We start from the raw sequence: 24,527 nt of genomic DNA, 5'->3' as shown, positions 1-24,527 counted from the left end.
TTACTTTCTGGGTGTTTCCATTAATTTTTAAATTTTTTTTTGAGGTTAACAGTAAGTATTCATATAACCTGACTGTATGTGCAACAGATGTGTGGAAAGATCATCTGCAAATCATAAATTTTGCAAAATTGAGTGATCATGTGATACAAACATGATCACTTGTACAGGTGCAAAGGTAGATATGTACATAGACACCTATACTCATACATAATTATAATTTGTACATTTTGTTTAAAAAATTGTACTGATAGAAATGTTACTTTTTAAGATTCTAGGCAATAGCAGCGTCAGCAACTTACATTAAAAAATAAGCTTGAAAGAAATAATCAAAATAAAAATCAAACATATGCTTTGTCATCTTTTGTAAACATGCCAGTGTATTTTTTCTTCTATTGCTGGTAATGGACTTTCAGAGAGCAGCTACTCACTTTATATACTCTTTGGAGAATATTACCTAGCCATGTGTGCCTGGTAATAAAAATTAAATGCTAAATTTCAACCTTTTAAATTCAAGTAGACATGAAATCACTTCATTATCCGTTCTGGAGTGAGTGCCCGATTGTACCTGAATTCCAAAGACAAAATCTTCCAAAGGAGATTTTGTCTTTGCTTGTGCAAAAGGCCTAAATCTTTGTTCTATATAGGACCCACAGCCTGGTATTGAGAATTCACCATCTCTGACAGACCTTTGCTTCAGCACCACTGTTATGAGCTGTGGCTTTGGGACTCCATAGTCACCTCAGACAAAATTCTTAATTTTAGCTGCCCAGAACTTGCTGTAAGATTGGCTTATTTTAAAAAGAAAGCAATAAGTTTTTGGAATTTTCTAAAAATCTGGTCATAGTTTATAAAATACCGCAAGCACTATCCAGCAGTGAGGGCTAATTAGCATGATAATTAGCATTGCACTCTGTACCTCCTAAACAAAGAATGAATTACAAGTTTCAGTCCTCAAAACCACATTTTAATGAGTGGCACAATCCACAGAGTGGAAAATAATTGAAGGAAATAGGACACACAGCTCCACAATGACGTAATTACAGGCCTTATTAAAAGAGATGTGCTTGAGAAAAGCTTCTTTAGGTACCACAGGAACACTGCTGAGTGTTTGTCACAGCTCATGACTTCATCTGCTCTAAAGGTATAATTGAACCTTTCATTTCCATGTCAGAAATTCATTACTCCAGTGTGTTTGTTCATTGGTTAATTTTGGCAATAGTCTGCTATTGCAAAAGCTGCAGATTTGCTGTGACCCTGTAAATACACTGTTCCTTCCCCACCCTTGTATGCACTGCTTGGTGCAGTACTGACCAGATTTGATTTCTCCAGCAACCCTTAGACACTCGCTGCCTCACACAGAAGTGGACATCAGGCAGAGTACTGTGTGTTCAGATCTAAAACTTCACTTTCCCAAGCAATAATCAATGTTGTAACTTCATATCAAAGCCAGAATAGCTGTTGCTTTATGGTAGAAAGACTCCTTTGGAGAAAAAAGTCAGAGATGAAGCATTATTTGCTAGTACTAGTTCCCTCAAATTGCTTTTAGGTTAGTGAATGCCCTTTCAGTCAGAAGTATCTCCTTTTGTTTGCTTCTGATAAATCTTCTTATTCCATAAAGGAGTTCTGCTGCATACAAATTCTTTAATAGGAACTACATCACACAATCGGAATAAATAGGTTGCAGCATTGTTCCTGTAACTATTTCCCGGAGTTATGTAAAAATATGACATTACACAGACAATCCCTGTGATCCAGGACAACTCATTTGCTACCTGGGAGACCCAGTCCTATCTGCCTAGCAAGCAGAGCTGCAGCAGTCAGTTGTATGGAGGCACTGACATCTAGTGGGCTCCAGCTACGTTTCCAGTAAAAGCAGCCTAGGGCTGAGGCTGGTCCCGAGGCAAAAGCCGTGGAGGCAGCCATGTTGTGGCAGTTTTGCACTCCCCTTGGGATGCCTTCGGCAGCTGCGGTGTGCCTTGAGCTCTGGGCTCTGTGGTTTTTGGACGCTAACCCTAGGCGTAACCCTAGGCAATAAAAGAAAGCTAGGGCTAAAGCTGGTCCCGAGGCAAAAGCCGGGCCGCGTTCCTTGCGAGCGGCAAGATTTCCACGCTAGGGGCGCGGACAGACGTGCCCAGGGGGTCACCCCCGCCCGCCTGCCCGCCTGAGGGGACTCTGCCCGTGCTGCCCGCCCTGCTAGCGACTCTTCATGGCAAGGGCCGCGCCCGGCTCTCAGTCTCCTTTGCTCAGGGCTGGCGCGCAGGCTGACCCGGCCCCAAAGCAGCATGCCCGCTAACCCCGAAGGCCGCCGAGAACGCTCGGGGTTAGCCGGCATGAAAACTATGCCCTGACATCAGTGCCAGACCTGCCCTGCCCTGCCCTGCCCTGCCCTGCCCTGCCACCCCACCCCACCTCGCCCCGCCCGCCGTCACCTCACGCCAGCGTGGGGCGGGCCGGAGCTGGGGCGGGGCGGGGCAGGAGAGGGAGGGGGCCGGGGCGGAGTAGGGCCAGGGCGGAGCTGTGGAGGAAGGCGGCCGAGGCGGAACGGGGCCAGGCCGATCCGGGCCCTGGGCTGACGCCGTGGCTCCGCCAATCGGCTGCGGCCGGGCCGGGCCCGGCCCCGCCCCCGGCGGCTCCCACAGGGACGGGCCGGAGCGGCCGCCGCCGCCGCCGCGGGTGCCCGGGCTGAGTCAGCGCCCCCGCCCAAGATGAACATCATGGATTTCAATGTGAAGAAGCTGGCGGCTGACGCGGGCACCTTCCTGAGTCGCGCCGTGCAGGTACGAACCGCCCTCCCCTGCCGGGGACCCGCCGGGACGGGGTTCTGCCCGGGCGGCTCCACGCGAGGACGCCCCAGCCGGGTCGAGGCCGCGGGCGGCTCCGCTGCGCCGCCACCGGGCCTGGCGCGGGGCGCTGGCCGGGGCGCTGGGCTCCGCCCCGGAGGCCGGCAAGGGCCGGGCCCACCGCGGGCCCCCAGCTCGGAGGGAGCGCCCGGCGCGGCTGTGCTGGCGGGGGCGAGGCCGAGCATTGGCCGGGCCGGGCGGCCAGGGCTGCTGCGAGAAGTCTCCTCCAGCCGGCCCCTCCGGCCGTGGGCTGGGCGGGCCCGGCGGTTCGGCAGGCAGGCTGCCATACAGCAGTCTCGGGGGGCTGCGGGGGTGACACAGCCCAAGGTCAGGCAGGCAGAGAGGGGAGAAGGCGCCAGCACTGGGAGCACGAGATGCGCAGGCATCAACTGCCGGGAGATACGGCCGGACTTTGTGCATGCAAAGGACGAAGGTGTGTCTCGCCTGAAATAAGCACCTGGGGTTTATTGGCTGCTAGAAACGTGTTCATATCGCTACTTGATCGGTAAAAATCGAGTTCTCATGCGACACATGAAAGCCCGGTATGTGTCTGCTTAGGCTGTTTGGTTTGTTTTACCTTTAGTATCGTTTTAATAGCCCATTGTTTCAGATTTGGTCTTCCCCTTTCTTCGCAGTAAGGGCATTGTAACTGTCTTTTGTTCCTTAGCGCTTGTCTTGAGCCGTAATCCCCTTTCCTTATATAATCAAACTTGAACAGATGCTGTATGGAGATGGGCATCCAAGCAGTATATAGTAATCCACTTTGGTTTCTCATGAGTTCTCACTGGGTCACAGTCAGGTTTGGAATGTGGTGAGCGTTGTTATCTAGTCTCATCAGTCTGATGTATTGCCCTAAATCTCAATATTCAAGCAGAACCAATGATCAGCAGCACAGCAGAGCTCTGAAAATGCAAACTCGTCAAAAAATATTGTTCAAATTCAAATGAAGTTAAAGCAGTCATTATAGCTTCTCTTTGTGGTGGAGGTATTTCCATGCTTCCCCCACTGCTCCTGGCTTCTTCCACACCTACCCGCTTCCCAGACCGACTCTTCCTTTCCTGCCTCCTCTTTGTCTTTTCTTGTAGGACAAGGGAAAAAAAGGAGATGCAATTTCACCCTTCATTGTAAGATCTTGTGATGGGGCCTTGTGATTTCATTTAAGTGTATGTGTGAAATCTAACATTGTGATCTTCACAATCTGCACACTGCTGAGAGGATTTATGGAAATATTAATAAGAAATATTAATAATTTTATATACAAATACTCGTATCTGTAATTAATTATAAAAAATAATTCCACACCTATTTTTACTGTCTGGTAAAGAATCTGTACAAAGTTTTTGAGAACACCTGGCATAGTTTAAAAAGCCTTTTAAACAGCAGCAGTAGTAGTAGTAGTATGTTTATGAATAAATTCCCTTCTTCCCTATACAGCAGCTGAACTTTCTCATGCCTGCAGTTTGCTTTTATGTAGAGCTGCAAATGCCAGAAGCATTTATCAAGATGTGCATGCTATCAAAGTTGGTTAATCTACATGTGGCAGAAATGAAAACAAACTTGGACAATGCAGTTTACTTCTCTTGTATTCTATTTCTTACTGGCCATCAAAGAACTTGTTAAGAATGTAACTGGACAGTCAGAATGCTTCCAGTCCTGTTAAATTCCTAATTGGTAAATTTGTTAGTGACTTAATCATGAGCCAGGTTCTCCTGAGAATGCCTGACTTGGAGCAGGGGGCTGTCAAGGATGGGATCTTTGCTGGGAGGAACTGCTGCTCTGAGGGGGGAGGGAGAGCCCTCACTTCCGCCTTCCCTTGCTTCCCTGATGTGAAATGTGGAGCTTCTCCCTGTCTGGGATTGAAAAACAAACTGCTCGTGGATTAGTCAGACTTGGCATGAATTTTGTATCAAGTGAAATGAATTGTCTGATGGATTTATTTAGCTAGATGATGTTATATTGTACTTCATGGTCATTAAAATCACAGCTTGGATGAGAACAGCAGAGGTGGTCTTACTGTTTCTGTAAAGAATAACAGGACATCTAAAGAGTCTATCAAACACTGGTTTGTCCTATTCTAAAAAGCAACTCCCTGTCTCCAAAGAGATAGATTTCACAACTTCCCAAGAAAGTTTGTTTTAGCTTTTAATCCTTGTCTTTAGAAGCTTTCCTTAATGTCTAATTATAATTTAAATCTTCTTACTGTAGTTTAAACTCCCTATTTTTGTCCTGTTTCCTCTGGACAGGACTTTTTTTCAATATGTTCAAGGTAGCTGCAATCAGAATCTGTTTTATCTTCAGGTTTTACATGAGGATAATTGACAAACAATTACAAAACATACAAGATTGAAGTAATCTTTTAATTTTCTGTATTACCTCTGGACTTCCATTATGGTTAATGTTTTAAAGAACACTGCAAAATTGGACAAACTGCTTCACATGGGAATTCTCAGTACCAAGTTTACCAGAGGATTTCTTCATAATGTTACAAATTACCTTTCACATATTTTTCTGCCCTTTTTTTAATCTGATAATATGGATGTGTTGGTAAACTTAACAACTTTCAAATTTGTCCTTAGATTTTTACTGGTGACTGGGGGAATGGTTATATCTTTTAAAACATCATCTTCAAACTAATATAAGTGACTGTTTTAAATTTGTTCTGGAAAATTATTTCTATGAACTGAATATTTTTTACTTGACTAACTTGCAGTTCACAGAAGAAAAGCTTGGTCAGGCAGAGAAGACCGAACTGGATGCTCATCTGGAGAACCTTCTCAGCAAAGCAGAATGCACTAAATTATGGACAGAAAAAATAATGAAGCAAACAGAAGTATTATTGCAGCCAAATCCAAGTAAGGAGCCCTTCAGGTTTTTGTGTTCAACTTTTGAATTAATAGATATGCCAGTGTAAATATTTACTTCAATAGCTATTGCATAAATAATGACTAAATACAGCAGTTTTAAAATTTGAACGCTGCAGTTATAGAAGGCACATTTTGAAGAGCTGGTAAGAATTGGAGTCACTGCCAATTGCTGATACTTCCTGAACCTTTCAAATGGGGAAAACTTTATACTGAGCTTTTTAAACTGTCGTATTGGTTCCATACTCTACTCAGTCTCAGGTTGATGGGATTTTTGAATTGTTTAGTGTTTAATTGAAATTCCCATTCTAATTCCAGATATCTTGGATAGCTGTAAGAATTCTGAAGTTCTTTATGGAGTAGATACAGTGGCTTAAGAAACTTCATTACTATGTAATTATTTAAAATCTCTGCACAATAGTAGTCTGCTTGAAGCAGACAAGATGGACTAAAATACCTGTTTTTAACAATTCCATTACTGAAGAATTAGTGCCCTACTTGAGCAATACAAAAAGTGTCAAATATGATTTAATCACTGTTGAGTCTCTAACAGCAACAGAAAAAAACCATGGTCAGAAGTAATGAAGTTTTATGGTGTGTTAATTTTATTTGTTTCTGAAATTGCTGCTATGAGTAGTAATGTTGAGGACATGAGTTTCAGACTCATCCTACAGTTGTACTAGAGTTTAGAGCTATAGGAATTTGCTTAGCGTATAGATCTAGATTTTAAGTCAAGACCTGGTGTCCAGTCAGTGGGTGAACTACTTCACTGAAAAAATCTAAACCTCCTTTGGGTTTGCTCAAATGATAATTTTATAAAACTGCTGTTACTTCTGCACTGAAAACAAATGTTCTCCTTGTAATGACATACTGAGCTAGGATTTATTAGTAAAGGTAAATCATACACTGCTAACACTTCTCTAATGCCAAATGGATAAATTCTTTATTACAGAGATGTTTGAAGTATTACTTTGGAAGTGTGTTGCATCTTTTAGTTCCTAAGAACAGTATTTTAAAAATAAACCAACTAATCTTGTGGGAAGGATGCAGCAGAACTTGCAGAAAATTCTAGCTCAAGTTTCTACTTTTGTCTAGGCCAGAGGAAATAGCTGTCTGTTTCATTCAATTCTGTATTTTGGTATCTCTTGAACTTCTACAGCAACTTGTCAACTTTGAATATTGAAGCACTGACTGGAGGCTAGTGGAAGTGTATACAGAAGTTTCAGTGGAAGGATGATATATAGTAGTGTCTCACTTCTGCTCTCCATTTTCTTATGGCTAAAAATACTCACCATTGAGCAGTGATCTTTGTGAATGTAACTTCAGCTGTTTGCTGGCCTACTTGGGAGAAGGATCACATGCTGCAGAGAGCTGCTTTTAGTGCTTGTTAATGGAGTGACCCTGTCTGGGGGAGGAAAAATCACTTTAAGTCCCATTTATAATTGTACCTATAGATCAGACCCATGTAATAGTCCAATAATTTTAGATTACTTTGCAGTTCTTTTGTGATTTAGTAAAAAATAAATACTATGGCTTGAGTAAAGAAAACAAATAACTTTTGATAATTTCTGGTTCACTCTTGCTGCCAGGGAATTTGCTGATACCCATAATTGTCTGTCTTAGATTAATTTTTGTGACCTCCATGAGAGAGTAGTTATTTAATGCACTGCTGTTGAAAGTTGTCTAATTAACAAGTAGTATTAAAGTGGCAGGTTTGTTCACTGGAAAGCTTCTTTGTGGTTGTCTGTACTATTGTAGGCTGAAATTAGTTCTTACTGACTGTATAAATAAAGCCAGCTAGGTGAGAAATGAAAGCACTTGGTCAGAAAAATTGGGTATTGTGTCTGAGGAGTTTGCTTTTTCAATTACAGAGTCCCTGTTTAGGTGTGTGAGGCCTTTCCACCTAAGAAGCTCCCTGTGGCTTAGTATTGTGATAGATGGGTAGTAATACTCAAATAGTCTCAACAAGTTTTTCTGATAATTTTATTGCTCAGACTAAGAAAATATGAGAAAATGAAATGAAACATTTTCTAATAACATTTTTTCTTTCAGAATGTTTCAAGGGAGCATGGGAAAGAGGATATAATTTCTGGGGCTATTGAACTTTCAGAATATCTTAATAGGGAACTTAGAGTAGTTGTTGAACTTAATTCCTACTGCAAATTGTAGTGAACAATTTTTTTTTTCTGGAGGGGGAACAAAAGACTGGCTTTTAAGGAGAAGTGTTCTGTTATTGCTCTTACTGTGGAGACTTCTGATCAAAACTCTGAAAAGCTGTATAACTATGCTGATGGAGAAGAAAAGTATACGTTTTCACTTTCCCAGATGGCTCTAGGAAATACTTGAACATGGCATGGCAAACATGGAACATGGTCAGTTTTCAGGAACAGGATCTCCGGCCTAACATTGTTCACTTAATATTGAGTTTAATGGCTGGATTTTGGAATTCTTTTTTTGTGTTCCTTTTTCTTGTTTGCTTGTTTCTCTTTCTAACTTATGCTTTAAATAACAGTAATTATTTCAAATAAATGTTTTTAGATGCCAGAATAGAAGAATTTGTCTATGAGAAGCTGGACCGCAAAGCACCAAGTCGCATGAATAACCCAGAGTTACTAGGCCAGTATATGATTGATGCTGGGAATGAATTTGGCCCAGGAACAGCCTATGGTAAGAAGTAAAAATCACACAGATACAGGCTTTTTTAACAATATAAAAATGTATTTCTTGTCTTCCTCTAGATAAAACTGTTGAATGACATTTGTATCAGTTTGAGTTGACTTGCTGTATTACTGAGCATTAGGAGATCAAAACTAAAATTTAAAGTATTGCTCGGTTAATGTGCAAATGCATATTTAGAAGTTTGAGTAGATGGGGGTGAGGAAAAGCACATTATTTTCCAGTATCTTAAGCTTTTTCCTTGCTACCAACTACTCCTGTCTTAAGAATGTTGTGTAGGAGAGGAAGTTGTTGGATTAAAATAAGTAGGTATGATGTCCAGTTCTGAAATAGGTGTTCACTATGGATTGCCATAATATGTGGTCTCATTGAAATCTTGCCTTGACCTGTGATTGATTATGGTTTGGCTTGTTGTTTATGTGGATGTTTATTTTGGTGTGGGATTTTTGTTTGTTTTTATGTTGGGTTTTTTTGGTGTTTAGTTTTGGGGGGGTTGGAGTGGTTTTTCTGGGGGCGTTGAGTTTTTTGCACATTATTTTCTTTCTTTTGAAGGCCCTTTTCATGGCATTGGGTTGTTTTTCAAACTGCTGGCCTAAACTTTCCTGACTGTGGCAACCTGTTTTGTTAACCTCCTGCCTGAACAATATGATTAACATCTTTTTTCCTTTGCAGGAAATGCACTCATTAAATGTGGAGAAACACAAAAGCGAATTGGGGCAGCAGACAGAGAACTCATTCAAACTTCTGCTATAAACTTTCTCACTCCCCTAAGAAACTTTATTGAAGGAGACTACAAAACTATTACTGTAAGTTGAATTGTACATTTTTCAGAATTTCACACCAATTGTAACTGTCAGTCTTCAAAATGTAGTCGTAGATAATGGTGCATTATTACTGTCCTCCAGGTAATAACAGAAAAAATCAAGTGAAATTTGTGCCTTTGGAGTATTTTCTGGTTTTTGCCGAGGTAAAAACAAGATAATGATGAAAATGTTAGTTCGGTAACTATTCTTCTGTAAGAAGTATGCATATTGAGCATAAACTGTATGAGAATAATTAGGATCTAATTCTGCCTCTCCAACTGAAGAACTTTTATTTACATGATTCTTCATTAAAAGCATTTCCAAGTAGACAGTCTTTTGCTTGTATGTGTACTCATTCTCACAAACTAACCTAACTCACTTTCAGAAAGAACGTAAACTGTTACAAAATAAAAGACTGGATTTGGATGCTGCAAAAACCAGACTGAAGAAGGCAAAAGTTGCAGAAGCTCGAGCTGCAGTAAGTAGAGGGTTTTTTTTCCAGTTGGTCCATAACTTTCAGATGGATTGATACATATTTATCAACTTGACTGCTTGGTTATGTTTCCAGTTCTAGCTTCTTACCCTGGTTGTTTTTCTAGGTACTTTTGTAACAAATGCCTTAGTGGAACACAAGGAAACAGAAGTGAGTTACTGATCAAGGTGTTAGTCTTCTACTTTTAAATATTCCATCAAGTTAGATTTACTTACTCTCTTCTTGTTTTATAGTAGATGAACCTATATTGTCAAAAATTAATTGATACAACCTGCCAATATGGGTGTAAATACAAGTACTTGAATCTCTGCAGATGTTGAAGTGTGGGTATGAAGTGTGTGCTTTCAACTGATGAACCTATCTATACTTAACTTCTCTCTGTCAAAAATATTTGTGGTTTCTCTTTATGCATTGCTTACTATTTTACACCACCAAACAGAGGTGAGATGCTTCAACTTTTATGACTTGAACCATTCTGATTCCCTCAAAAAATGCTTATTCAAGGAGATTAAATTGAAAAAGAAGGTTACTGCTTTTTAAACTCTTAAAATGCTCTAAGTGAAGGAATGGACTGTTGACTGTATGTAGTTTCATCAGGATATATTTACAGTATTTTCATAGCTATCTTTTGACTTCTTTCCTAAAGGTTCTGTAGTTAATGATGGATAGTGATTTCTCCTGTAAGAGTTAATACAGTAAGGGTCAAATAAAGAAATCGAGTTTATTTAAATACACAGGGACAGTGTACATGATGGAGAGGAAGAAGGACTGACAGATTTTGCTGGCTTTTCAAAATGGGTGTTTGTCCTGAAGGATCTCAGAGACATCGTCTTGAGCTTTGAAGTGCATCTTTGCGATGACAATCCATCTAAAAAACCAACATGATCTCTACCTGACAGTTCTGCCCTTGTGTGTCAGTCCATGTCATGCACACTGTCCCTCTGTATTTAAACTGACTGTATTTTTAAATCTATGCATGCATTTTCCCTTGTCTAAATTCTCTGCCAAAAGAGTCACTTCTCTGTTTGTCAAGCATTCTTAATTTGTAAGACTAACTATGGAGAACAGAGAAAGTTTTGATCAGCAAGCAGTGCAATTTTGAAGCAATGGATAGAGGAGCATTGGATAGTAAACTATTCCTTTGCTTGACTTTGTTCAGAGTTAAGTTAATAAAAAAAGTGGTTTTATTATTAGCTTCCTTTGTGGTATGGTAGCAAGTATGGACTTTTCTTTCTAAAGCAATGAGAATTGTTCCCCTTGAGCTTGGTATTAAAATTATATATATAAATATATATAAATATATATATATATAATACTGAAGTTTTAAATCCATCACCAGTGCAGTCATCCAGAGCTCGGTGCCAATTGCTGCTGCTCCTATTTGATCCTAAGTATTCATACAGCAAGTATGCAGTTTTATGCACATAATTTAGTGCTGGAAGAGCATGAAACCCTAAACCTCTTCTCTATTTTGCTTATACTTAGCTGTCAAAATGTAATTAAAATTAATGTGCATGTGTAAGAAGTATCAGATTGTAGAATGCCAGCAGAAATAACAAAATTGCATCTCTTCTTTGTCCTCTGCAGTATATAAGTGAGAACTAACCTGGATGTAGGTGTGATGCAAATGGGTTAGATTCTGCTGGTTCCCTTATTTATAAAGGAAGAAACCTAACAAACAGGGCTGGACTGATAGGTTAGTGTAGTGTATTGAGCTATGACACAAATTTTTATGCTTTACTGTTTTCTGTGACAGGTTAAATTGCTAAATTTTATCTACATGTGATTACATATTTTTATAACTGGCAAAAATAATTTGAAATTGCTTGTCCCATGCTTACTGTACAACTGAAACAGCTTAGTTCAGTATTTAAAATAAGAATCTAAACTGTTTTATTTATCTATATTCACTTCACAATCTTGTTTCACTTAAACTTGCAGTGCTTTGTGCTGATAATCTATTTACCTGCTGTATTTGCAGTTTTTTAACTTGCCTTTGTTTTTTATCTATACACTTAAGCAACTAAACATCTCTCAGCCTGAAGAAAATAACATTATGGTAAATGTCTCTTACATGCTCAACTTGCTGCATGTAAAATGGCTAAAGGTTTGTTGGCCTCCTGTGTTCATTCATTTTCCTGTCAAATGTTTCCTCTTGCTATTCAGCTCATTTTGTTGTTTTCCATTTGAAAATGGATTGGTGAAATGCACTAAATACACTTATGTCAGTACAGCATTGCATCTTATTTTTATCAGATTATTTCTGATAATTTGAAATATACAGTATTATATTCTAATTTCTGTGATTTTATGAATGTAAACTTATTATATAAAGGAGTTAATTTTTCACTTCTGAAATTATTTTCAGCTATTAGAGGAAAGAAATTATTGAGTTTTCTTATCTTTTTAATATGAGTAAAAGTGAATTATGTGAAACAGACAGGAATATGTAGAAATTATTCCCTTCAAGCAATGTGTTACAAAGAACTGCAACTGAATAATGTCACAGAAGTTAATGGCTTAACTTAAAGCACAATGTTTCCTAAACTTGTTGCAAAGACTCCCTAGTGCAGCTTGTTTTAGCCCTATAGCTGTGACAGTAGAAGAGAAAGGGATTAATTAGTTCTGTGCAGCATAGACTGCACTGTCCAGCCTGTTCTGGTTGGGGTTTGGATCTGCACAGCATATTGGGTCTCATCTCAATTTAGTGTTCCAGATTTCTCAGCTGTGATCAGATAAAAAAATGAGCAAATAAACTTATTTGTTACAGTTTGCTCCTGCAACCTTTATACACATTTCTTCCCACTCCTAATTGTGTCATCATCTTACAATGGCAGAAGATGAAAATTAAAGAACCACATTGCAAGAGGGAATTGAAAGAGCAAGCTGAAGTAATTAACTTTTAGACTAAATCCCTTGCAGTTCTATGATTTTGCTGTGCTGCTTGCTACTACTCTAATACTCAATGTGAGATACCTCTGTAGCAGTTTCAATTAAATTTAGATTTCAGTCAAAGTGCTTGTGAAATAGAAAACTGGTAATGAAATTAGCAAGAGAAAGCATTCATCTGTTTCAGTGTAAAAATGAGAATAGCTTTCCATAGTTTTCCATTATTATAACACATTAAAGTAACTTAAATTCCTCCTAAGGTAATTTGGTTTGTCTGATTCACGTCATTTTTTTAAAGTAGTCATGTCTTGTGTTGTAATAGCTTGTTTTAAGTAGATTCTTGTAATACATGAGTTCTACAAGTCACACTCTCCTCAGTATCTAACTTGTTTCATAGAGGTAATGCTATCCATATTCATAGTAGATTCATTGTGTATGAAGGGCTTTGGGCAACTGACTTGTAGTGCTCCTCAAACCCTGTGAAGTTCTGAGGACAGGAAAGTACTTAAAAGCCAAAGTGTGATTATATACTATAATGGAGTGCCACCAATGTCTAAGTTTGTATGTTTTTATTTTCTCCTCCCCCACTCTTAATGCTGACTAGATATGGGCTGAGGAAGTGACAAAAGTAAGTAAACAATTTTAAAATGCAGAATTCTGAAATCATAACTTGTGCTGGTCTGCTGTAAGAAGGGATATTACATGTTGTTGATTTCAGTCTGATGCTGGCAGCCTGATGCATTAGATCAGAGTACACTGGGCCCCTCCAGGGCCTTTCAGGTTTCAGTGGCACAACAATGCTTGGGGCTTGTTTTATAGTAAGCTGTTTCTGGCTACTCAGTACCAGTACCAAATGATTCTCATGGGACAAGATACAATAGACTACTACAGGACTTCTCTCAAAATTTACTGGTACGATATCCTCATCAGAACAAGCTTATTTGAAAATTTTCAGAAATATTTGGGTCTAGTAATCTAAACTCTCCTGAAAACACTGATCTTCAAGTTTTACCCACAACATGGAGCACCTCACCTTTCTCCCCAGTGTCACTAGATCTTAGCAGCCTAAGTTAGGGGGTAGGCACATCTGAAAACTGCACCTGCCCTGAAAGCTGGTTTGTAAGTTTAGCATTAGCCTTGGGATGGGCATTGCAGCCTGCTCTGTTGTGCCACCCCTTGGCCAGGGACAAACTCAGAGGAGCTAATGGGCTGTTGGGCAGTGGCTGCTGTGGTGCCTTGAGAAGGGCCATTCATTTTTCATAGGCTCACTGGCTCTGACAAAGCAGCATTGGCAGCAGGCTGTGAGGGCATGTGTTAGCAGGGAAGGAGGGGTTTCTTAGTGGATTTCTGTAGAGGAGGGGTAATTAAAATTATGTCAATAGAAGGAGAGCAGAGGCTTTGGAGTATGGTTTTTAATGGGGAACTAGCTAGGCAGCTGTGGGAGGTGTAGGGAGAAGCTGGAATATTTCAGCTTCAAGTGAAATCTTGGGGGTTGTGGGAATTGCTCTTCCAGCTTTCTGTGAGTTATGGTGCCCACAGGTGAGGATGAGTGTGAGTTCAGAGGGAAGGAGGCATTTAAAGTAAAAGGAGGGTTAATTGTAAAAGGAGGGTGAGGTCAACTTTGATCCTAAAGTTTGAGAATTATTTAATGAATTAAGTAAAGTAATATTTGGAAGGAGGAAACCTCTCTGTTGGTCCTATATTGGGGAACAAATGGCAGGGAAAGAATACTGTTGTATGAAAACTAATCTTGAAGCTCTTTGCTTTTCAGAGACAAGAACAAGCAATTTTAAGGGTAGCAAAATTTAACAGATTATGTCTTGGAAAGAAGAAATAATACAAAGTGCTTAACTATAGCATAAAGAAGACAAAAAACTTCAGCTTTTGTAATAAATTATGTAATTCAAGGTCCCTTTTTTATGTAGTATATAAATAGCAGACACTATTGAGAAGAAATGACAATATTATGTATTTTTGAGCTCTTCACTCTGTTCAGAAATAAAGGTGATCAGGCCATAAACTCCCCAGATTAAAAATCAGTTGGTTTTCACCCTTACCCCAAGGTGTAGAATAGATGTGCTGTCCTGCTACAGTTCACTTAGCAGTACTGAAAATAGGGATGGGCAAAACTCATTAAAGACATCATTGCGTAATTCAGTTAATGTAAATCTCTATAAAACCAGTACATTGGGCTTTTGTAAATGTATTTTAAGTCACTCTGTACTAAGTTAATATGTGTTACCACATTACCTACTTTTCCTTTTTTTTATAGAAAGTAGTTGATTTGCTGGAATGTTGTTGAAACAAATATAATTATTTTGATGGATATGTCCCCTTCTAAGTTCCTGTTCTCCTGTATTTACTTATCTGACAGGGAGACAGAAACACATTAGCAACTGCTGACTTCAGAGAAGCAAGGGACAAAGCTGTTTCTCTCCAGATAAATTATTTACTTATTGCTTTGATAAGTTTTTAAAAGAAAATTACAATGTTGCTTTTCTTCCCCTCTTGGCTATCAGATTAGCTTTTTTCATCTGTTTGTTCTTACATTTCTCTCAAAAGACTGACAGATGGATTTTGCTGCTGCTAATTCAAATTTTATCAGAAAATTCCAAGCAAAGATTCTTTCCTCAACAAACTTTGAAGACCTAATTAATTTGGAACTTGATACAAACAGTGCTATCTCAGATTTGAGTAGGAGGCACACAGCTCTCTTTAGGTACTTCTTCAGTGTTTAATTACTGTGTAAGCTCTTCCAGTTGCCATGACTTTTAGGTAACTGTGTCATTCTTCTGTGCTCTTTTCTGAGGTTCCATGTGACTTTTCATACTGATTAACATTAGCTGAGTGGAAGAGCAGGATGGTTGCAAACATATAAAATGCTTTTGAAACCGGTGTTTTACCTCGTATCACCTCATTTTTTTCCCCTGGTATCACCTCAATTTTCCTGAAAATATATTTCTCCTTTCTGAGAATAATAATTGCTGCACCTTGGACCTAATGTAGGTTTTTCCCTTGGGTTTGTTTTTAGAAACAAGGCACTAAATGAATATAAGCATTGAGGCGAAGTAATCCAGATTCCAGGCTGAGGACATTCTGTCTTGGAGCCATGAATCTTAGAGCACCATATTCTGTATATGTGTATTTAGTGTAATTTTTTTCTTCCCCCCCCCCCCCCAGAAAAAAGTACTCTAAAGTAATTTTGGCTGTGCTAGATTGAAGTAATTTAAAACTTAAAAATAATTCAGAATTATATGTAACAGGGAATAAATTTGAATTATTGAAATATGAAACTTGTATTACATAATTTTAAATAGAGATTTTACTCTAATTATAGCACCAAGCATTAGAACATTTTGTATAGTTCAGGTTTATTTATTTCAAAGACTCCTTGATTACAAGCTCCAGAAATAATTGTAGTAGTTTGGTGGCCAGTATAAGGCATTAAATTATGAGACATTCTGGTAAAACTGCACATCAAAGATTTATGTACAGCTGATTGCTGTGCAATTACATGGCAAAAATAATGTCAGATTTACCCTGAATTATTTCATCAAAGACCTGTTCAGTTGATCTGTGGAAAAAAATTACATTATTCTTGGCTGCCATTGGTGTGCTGACAAAACCCCTGGTGCAGACGTGGTTGTGCCAGTGAACACTTGATTTGTTATTGTGAGAGGTGGGGTAATAATGCTGGCAAAGAAATGCCTTTCTTTTGCATATTTAGTAGGTGTCTGTTAATAAACTGCTTGCTGTGTACACAGGGCCTCCACGTTTCTGAACCCAGAATGCAATTACTGGTTTTGCCTAGTAAAGATCTGCAAAGAAAAGCCCATTTCAAACACCTATAATTCATGCATTTGTGTGAGCAGTTCTGCATCAGGTGGGAGTGTTGCAGTGGGCAGTGTAGCACAGAGCACTGTACCGGTACCTGATGTGCATTCTTGCCTTTAGTCCGAACAGGAGGTGCGAATTACTCAGAGTGAATTTGACCGTCAAGCAGAGATTACCAGACTGCTGCTGGAAGGAATCAGCAGCACACATGTGAGTACCCAAAAGGTGTTGAGGAGGAAAGGCAATATCAGGTGCCTTCTAAAGAAAGCTGCTGTAAACTACTTGGGAACTCTGGTCTGTGAGTTTTCACTTCAGTGCATTAAAGCATCAAACCACAAGGGTTGGGGTTTTTTTTTAATTCTAATTTAATATTCACTGAATTTAACTTTACTTCCCCATTAACCTTCAGAATGCAAAAGTTTTCATTTTCATTCTCCATACCCAGCTTCCCATTCATCAGATCAATTGAGTGTTGAAACCATAAAAATGTTTACTCAAGTATGTTAATTTTTGTGACATTCTGTTTGCCTGGTAAATCCAGGCACTCTGCCTATCTGGTGTTTATCCCTAAGTGCCAGTATTGGCATTAGCACCTGACCAGGTGCCTACTCCTTCTAATGCACCTGAGTGCCCTTGTGGACTAAACTCTTGAATTCTTTGCTGTGTTACAGGCACATCATCTCCGCTGTCTGAATGACTTTGTGGAAGCTCAGATGACCTATTATGCACAATGTTACCAATATATGTTGGATCTCCAGAAACAACTTGGAAGGTAGTAATACTGTATAAACTTCAGAAAAAAGCTGTTTTTAATAAATGCTTATTAATAGTAGGAAAATGTACACTGATAGAACAGTGGTGGACACACAGGCATGCTGGACTGAAAGGAAGTGTATCTGTTCTCAGGTAATTGATATGTAATTACCCAGTGCAACTACTTCCCTAAGCCTACACACAGCACTAAGGCTTTTTGAGAGTTGATCTATTGAGATTTTATATATTGTGTAATTGAGGAAGGTGAGCTCTTGGTAACCTAATTAAATGTGACAAAAAGAAATTTCTGGAGATCTTTTTGGAGTCTCAGTTGTAGTCTCAGTATTTCAGTTGTCTTATGCTTCACACTACTAAACCACTGTGCAATGTGGGAAAAGTTTTTATACTTCCTATAAATTCCTGTTGCCTCTTAATTCACTGCAGGTCATTATCTGATTTTCTGATGAAACCTTGTTCTCCACTCTTAAATGAGCTGCCAGCATTGATAGTGTATAGGGAGAAATCTACTTCATCTCATCAATTATCCAGAGCACATACAGTAGAATGAACAAGTTTGTCTTGTTTCCTGGGCTTAGCATTTTTAAAGTAAGAGAAGAAGCTGACATTAGTTTTTGCTCTTAATCCTTTTTCTGTGATGGGTGGGAATGTAGAGATCCACATACTTACATTTCATAAAGTTTCTCTATTCTAATTCTTCACAAATCACCCTTTCTTAGAGTTACACAGATGTTATTTATATGAGTGTATGCATTGAAGAATTGTCTGTACTTAAAAGTTTACTCTAGTGTCTGTTCTAGGTAACTGTGTCTGAGGTATCTGTGTTTATGTTTTCCTTGACAAGGAAGTAAAAACAAAAGTGTTCTTGAGTCTTGCCCTTTTCCTGACTTGCAACTTCCTGTGGTATTTGATTTCCTCAGTTTGTTTAAATGTGTAGTTTAAAGATTTTTTTTTAGTCTTCTAAAAGACTAAACTCCTGAATTGTAGTTTAAATTGTTTAAAATTTTGATCCAAAAAATGCTGCATCTTTAAAGTTACCTCGCAGTCTAATACATTCCAGATAGTCAGCTATAAAATGTGGTAACACAGACATACAAGTTATGGAATTGAATGCTTGAAAACAAACATTTACAGTATTAAGGAAAAGCAACTATTAAATTAGAAATAGAGTGAAATATATTACACAACTATTTTTAGAGGATATTTTTAAAATGTGTACTTTTATCCTAGTGTATTTATCAAACAGAAAGTCTTAAACATAATACTCTTATTCTAAGGAAGAACATGTTCCTCTTTAAATTCTGCTTTAGGATGTATAGCTTGTCCCAGAACTGCTGTTTTTGCTTAAAATTTGTGTAAGTTGCTACTAGGTATAAAAAAAAAAATGTGTATTTGAAGAAAATAGTGCCTTTAGGAAAACAGAAGGGTGCATCTTTATGTGGCTGTGATCTGATTAGTATTTTTAATAAAATTACTATGACTGGTAGAAAACCAAAAGCATGGAAGCTTTGCAAAATTCTACATGCCTCTAACAGTGAAATGACGTTTCCCTGCCTATGTGGATTAAAATAGTTATGGTATTAAATCTTGGGTGTGTCTTTCCTTCCTTGTGCAAGAAAAATCTCACTGAAGTATCACAGAGCACTGGGACAGGGTCTCAGGTTGTGCTCCTTGCTTCCATTTATAGGGATGTGGTGTGTAGCCCTTGCAGTAAATAAGCAGATGAGTAGGTTTGTGTTCTGTGCTCCTGAGGTTATGTGGGCACTTACAGACCAAATAAATAACTTAGGCAACTCAGCTAGATGTGGTTGTGCTCTGTTGGTTAACACGTAGTGCTGAGTTACACAGCTTTTCACACATCTAAGAATGGTATTGTGCAATATTCTCACATAAAAGCCAAGAACTGTGAAGGATCTGAGTTTTGTTTTGAGGTTGTTGATGGACCAGAGGCATTCAGCCTCTAAGTGAGATCAGTTTGTTGCTTAAAACAGAAAGCTGGTTCTCAGAGGAGATGCATGTGATATTTTACCTGGGTCAGAATCTAGGGCATACACCCCTTTCTGGTTCCAAAGCTGAGCACTGATCTTCCTGATGTACTCTCCAGAGGCAACTGTAAGGAGGGTGGGGGGAAAACTTGTACTCAGTTCTCTTTATACAAATAGACATATTTTTATGGATGTTTCTCTTCAAGGCAGCACCAGCTGCTTATCTCTGTACTGCCTTCCCCTCCTGTGAGGCCGGATTGATCCTTTAAATCAAATCTCCCTTTTTCCTTATTTTCAGTTCCTCAGTATGAACTAAACAAATCTACTTCAAATATTCTGGTACTTTGGCTGCTTTTTTCCTTCCTGATAACTGCTTTTGCTCTGAAGTTTCTCAGCTTCCCTAACAGACAAATGTAAGCTGTGGCATAATTTTTTCAGATTATCTATTACTAGTATCTTACTCTACAAGCTGTGAAACTCCTGTTACTCAAGCATTCAAAATAGAAAACCCTGAGCCAGACAATCTCTGTGTAGCTGAAGCCTTCCAGTAAAATGCCTTACATACGGCTTTGCAAAAGGAGTGAGACTTAATGCAATTGATTGATAGATTTTGGCTTTCTGTTCCACTGACTGTACAACCAGTGACCCTTTGAACTGAGCAGAATAACTTACAGGTAATTACTTTGTTAACTGAGAATCTTCCTGATTTTTGGTGAGTTCAAATTGTTGAATCAAAAGCAGCAGATTGCTAGATCTGACTCAAATGGTAGAGAATGAACATCTGTGCTAAAAAGGGGTACAGGAGTGGGTCTGCCCTGTTTGGTGGCACTGCACGTTTACCAGGTTAAGTGTAGTGTGAACCTGGAACCTTGTGTGCAGGACTGCTGCAGCTGTTACAGATATGAGCTGCATTAGTTCCACTATTTATTGTCACATGAACCAAAAATTAGTTGCTGCATTGATGGGTTTAGTTTTCACCTGCATCATCTCCCTAAAGCAGCTCCGCTTATGATCATACGAGCACCAATAATGCTGCAGACATGGTTAGGAATATACTGATCTGGATTTACATGGGTACAGTTGCCACTGAGCTGCACCTTCAGAAAGAATCTGACTGGGGTGCAAGAGGTGGAAAGGGATGAGGCTGTTTTCTGGTGGGGTTTATATGCATGGTATGGATAGATCCTCCTTATGTCAAAGAGCAGGCACACGAAAGGAGGGGGGAGGCAATATGCCCAAATCCTAGATGTTAATGAAGAGGCATCCATGTAGAAGGACTGATGAGGGAAGTTTTGTGTGGGAATTCACTGGTCAAAAGAATGGAAGGGAATACAACTGTAGTTCCAGGTCATCATGACTCAGTCTAATTCCTAGTGCTGGCCCTTTTTTACTGCATCAGCTCTGTCACTTTTTAAAACCTCTATTGAACTACTCTTTAAGGTAGAATCCAGATGGGTGTTAGAACCAAGTAAGGCAGCAAAGGGACAAGAAATTGTTACATCAGCTGTTAAATAATTGAGTTTAGTCAGCCACAGGACTGCATCCCAGAATGTAGGGCAGAGTGACATGAAATGTTCTCAGAGCTCATCATTGCTGGTCCATTCTTCCTACTCCACTGCCCCAAAATCTCTTGCTGCTTTGCTCTCCTTTTTGCTCCTTCCATTTTTCACTCATGTTATTCTGTGCTTTCCCTTGTATCTGTTCTGTCACTCAGAACAGTTTATTGTGACTGAGGTCATTAACTAAGTAGGAGATTATACACTTTTCCCCCCTCGTTTTCAGTCAGGTTAATGAATTTAATTGACTTCATGGGAGGGTCTGGCAAGCACTATGGCTGGCACTGAGCAAGTAGCAGCCTGACCCAGAAATGAGCAGCTTAAGTTGATATAAGTTCATTTTTACTGTAAAAAATATTTTTTGCTTTACAGCATGAAGTTAGCTGAATCAATGAACTGATTTAGATTACAAAAATAATTGTGTGTTTTTTCTTGCTCTCAGAGGGAGGCTGTGGTTTTAAGTTGTATTATATTTCCCTGATCTGGTTCGTCAGCACAATCTTTTGTGTAACCACATAATTGAGGAATGAGCAGGAGGAGGTGGAGGCTACTTTTCCTGGCAGAGCTGTCAAAAGAAATGTTTATCAAAGTACAGTCTGAATTAAGTTTGACCAACAGTGTTTTCTTGGTTTTGCCTTTTCTAAGAGACAAATATCCAGGGTTTTTTAAGGTGACAGTATTCCTTTAAATTTATATTGATTTGATTTATGCTACTTTTCAGGAACAAGTATCTTTATTTATGTTATAGAACCCTTAGTGCTGCTCTCTTACTTCTATCTACTGGTGTTTATTGCTGATAAAAATAAGAATGCTAATTTAGGCATGGGAGCATGTATAATGCCCTGTGTAAAACAGATTCATTCAGAAGTATTTTCTTTTTTTTTTGTCCTCTTACAGCTTTCCATCTACTTTCCTCTCTAACAACAATCAGTCTTCCACAACTCCTGTGCAGAGTGTTTCCTCTCCCTCAGTCTTGGCCTCAGCCTCTGCTTCGTTGCCTTCAGTAAGCAATTCAATGGTTACTTCAGGCCTCAGTGAACTGAAGTCATCAAGTGGCAGCAGAAAAGCAAGAGTTCTCTATGATTATGATGCTGCAAACAGCAGTGAATTATCTCTACTTGCAGATGAGGTAAGAGTTTTCTATGTACCTTAATTATTTGAAAGTAAAATGGGAATGTTTGTGAGTAGCCAGTTGAGATCTGCTACATCAAAAAGTCTGTGTAGTTGATTTTTAAAAAACTAAATTTCATTAATACCCTTGGAGCATTGTCCTGTACCTATGTATCCTAATATTCTGTAGTGAGAGCCAACATCTGTGACACCATCTTAGCTTGCAAGAACATTTGCTGGACAGTCAAGATGCAGTTCTGCTGTCTACTTTTCACCACACCTTTAGCACTATTTTCAATATGATTAGTCTTTCAGACATTGACTATTGCAATTTGGGAAGAATATGAAAATACAACTACTTCTTGCTTTGATGGTGAAGGTTGTGCTGTGTTTATTCCTGTTCTAGTTCAGTTGCAGTTGTAAGTCAGAGTCTATACAAAGAAGATGGAGGTAGATGGTGAAGCACAGTGTATTCACCTGGTAATGTGAATGTTGCTTAATGCTAAAGAAGAAATTGAAAAAAGAATATTCAGAATTTTTGGGTTTTTTAGTGTGCATTGCTTCAATATTTTTATTTGACTTTTTTCTTATCTAGAGAGTGACTTAGATAGAAGCCGTGGGCTTGGATTTTCTGTGAAGATGTAGCACATCAACACCATCTGTCTTTCTATCATGCACTCCACAGAAGTTTCTTTTAGGCTGCCTGTTAAGGCTCAGGGCGAATACACAAGTTAAAGCATAATAGAAAATAAACAGTAATGAATAGAATTTCAACAGAAAAAAGGTACTTTAAACTATGATACTGTGTCTACTCTTTTCCATGGACCAATGAAATAATTTTTATGAGCATTAGATTATGTTCCGTGGATGCTCATATTAAATTCTCTGTTTAACCTGGGTAATCTCAATTCTAAGACACTGGGAATCACATGAAGATAGACTGTAACTCTGTTTCCTGCAAATGAAGTTTATAATAATGTCTTTTTCTTTTTGTAGGTGATAACAGTGTACAGTATCCCTGGCATGGATTCAGACTGGCTGATGGGTGAAAGGGGAAATCAGAAAGGCAAAGTGCCTATTACTTATTTAGAACTGCTAAACTAAATGGTTGGCCTGCATAGAGACTGTCGATTATGGCAACACCATATTTATATACAATTAACGTTATGTAAGCAGGTTTATGTGTCTTCCGTGTTACTGTCTTGAGGGACAAATACCAGCCATTAAAAACTGGCTTTTCTGCCAGCATGGTTGCACGGTCAATACTCTATTCAAACTTAATGTGTTTAAAGCTTTTACTTCATGTGCCAAGAACGTTTCCTACAGATTTGTTTCTACTGAAGTTTTCACTAATACAAGCTTCTACTTTTGAGTAATCTAGATTGAAAGCAGGAGGTACTGTTTTCTACTGAAATTTTTCATTAATGGCAAAGCTTTTCTTCACATAAAATAAACTTATTGTGAACTGATGCAGGTGTAATGCACATTATTTGAATAACCAAAACCAAATGTGACACATAAACCATGTGGTTCTGTTCCCAACATTGAGGAGCTCAGATGTGCTGAGGCACACATGGCTTCTGCTGAGTGTCTTGTGTGTTTAGTCACTTCTGAAAAGTTAAGGCAAGTTCCCAGTATGCTGAGATTTTAAGTTGCACATAGGTGGATTGACACAAAGTAGGGACATACAATTCTGACAGGTTTTTAACTTTGCCTTGTATTTTTTTCATTTAATTGCTTTCCAGAAAAGAGACTAATTCAGTTTGATTAGTAATTATAAAAATTCTTTCAACTGCAAATCAGCCTTTATGTTAAATTAAGCACTGCATTTTGCTAAGCAAATATGCACTGTCTCCCTACATTTAAGTAGTTGTATAAATGAGCATACAATTGTTCAGATTATAGGTTGTAATGAAATTCTGCATCCCCAATTCTTATGCAGCAGTTCATTGTCATGTTCTAATTGGATTCAATTAGTGTTAGGCATTTTGCTTTGCAAGAGAATCTCCAATGCAGGAAGGAAAAAATGTTTTGAATCTGAAAATGGTTTTATGAAAGGTAGTATTATTTGTAAATAAAATAACATTTTCCTGAACACTGCACCCTTTAGCATTTCATAAGTAGCAGATTTTTAAGGCTGTAAAATTATTTAAAAAGTGTGTAGTTAAAGGGAATCTTCCTTTCTTTCTTCTACCTTTAGTTTCAGTATAGTTAGTTTAGTGGGTTGGACTTGTAGAAGGAAACTCTGTCCATTGAGAAGGAAATTCTTCTCCTTGCAGATCATGCAACATTACCAGGAGTCCACTTTAGCTCTCAGGGAACACTGGTACCAATGCTTAGCAAACTGCTTCTGATCAGCAATTTTGTTTGCAATGACATTTCTTTAACAAATTTTTAACATTGTCACTGCAAGCATGTAGTGATGAAACATTCAGCAATAGAAATTACTTCAGTGGGATGGATAAAATTATATTAATTTAGGTGTTATGGCTATTTAATTAAAAAGTGATGATTTTTATTTTGAGTTTCACTTCCAAAATTACTCTCTCTTTTTTAGAGTGCAGAAGTTACATTAGAACAAATATATCACATTGATTCATCTCTTGGGGTAACTGCCGAGAAAATCCTAAATTTTTTCTGTCTATTAGATGCAAATATAAGAGACAACAATAATAATAGTTAGTGATTAAGTAGAAATAACCATGAATC

At 38.6% G+C, this 24,527-nt stretch overlaps 1 protein-coding gene across 4 annotated transcripts; it reads left to right on the top strand.

Annotated features, from left to right (window-relative positions):
• Positions 1–2,532: 2,532 nt before the first annotated feature.
• Positions 2,533–23,287, top strand: SH3GLB1 (SH3 domain containing GRB2 like, endophilin B1). 4 transcript variants are annotated; one of them, XM_071436344.1, is made up of 11 exons: positions 2,533–2,777; positions 5,551–5,692; positions 8,240–8,368; positions 9,050–9,183; positions 9,566–9,658; positions 11,694–11,780; positions 13,167–13,190; positions 16,517–16,606; positions 17,068–17,168; positions 21,606–21,837; positions 22,815–23,287. In XM_071436344.1, the coding sequence occupies exons 1-11, from the start codon at positions 2,706–2,708 to the stop codon at positions 22,920–22,922; spliced, it is 1,212 nt and encodes a 403-aa protein (XP_071292445.1). In that variant the 5' UTR covers positions 2,533–2,705; the 3' UTR covers positions 22,923–23,287. The 4 variants fall into 4 exon arrangements, with proteins under 4 accessions (XP_071292445.1, XP_071292446.1, XP_071292448.1 ...); XM_071436345.1 differs by having other exon boundaries at positions 2,537–2,777; positions 11,694–11,732; XM_071436346.1 differs by lacking the exon at positions 2,533–2,777 and adding an exon at positions 2,960–3,273.
• Positions 23,288–24,527: the final 1,240 nt, after the last annotated feature.

This window comes from Agelaius tricolor, unplaced genomic scaffold, assembly GCF_023055355.1.
Source record: "Agelaius tricolor isolate 1412-34295 unplaced genomic scaffold, bAgeTri1.0.p SCAF_11, whole genome shotgun sequence".
Classification (NCBI taxonomy): domain Eukaryota; kingdom Metazoa; phylum Chordata; class Aves; order Passeriformes; family Icteridae; genus Agelaius; species Agelaius tricolor.
The sequence above is the reverse complement of the archived record's forward strand: the minus strand, read 5'-3'. Positions and strand labels throughout refer to the sequence as shown.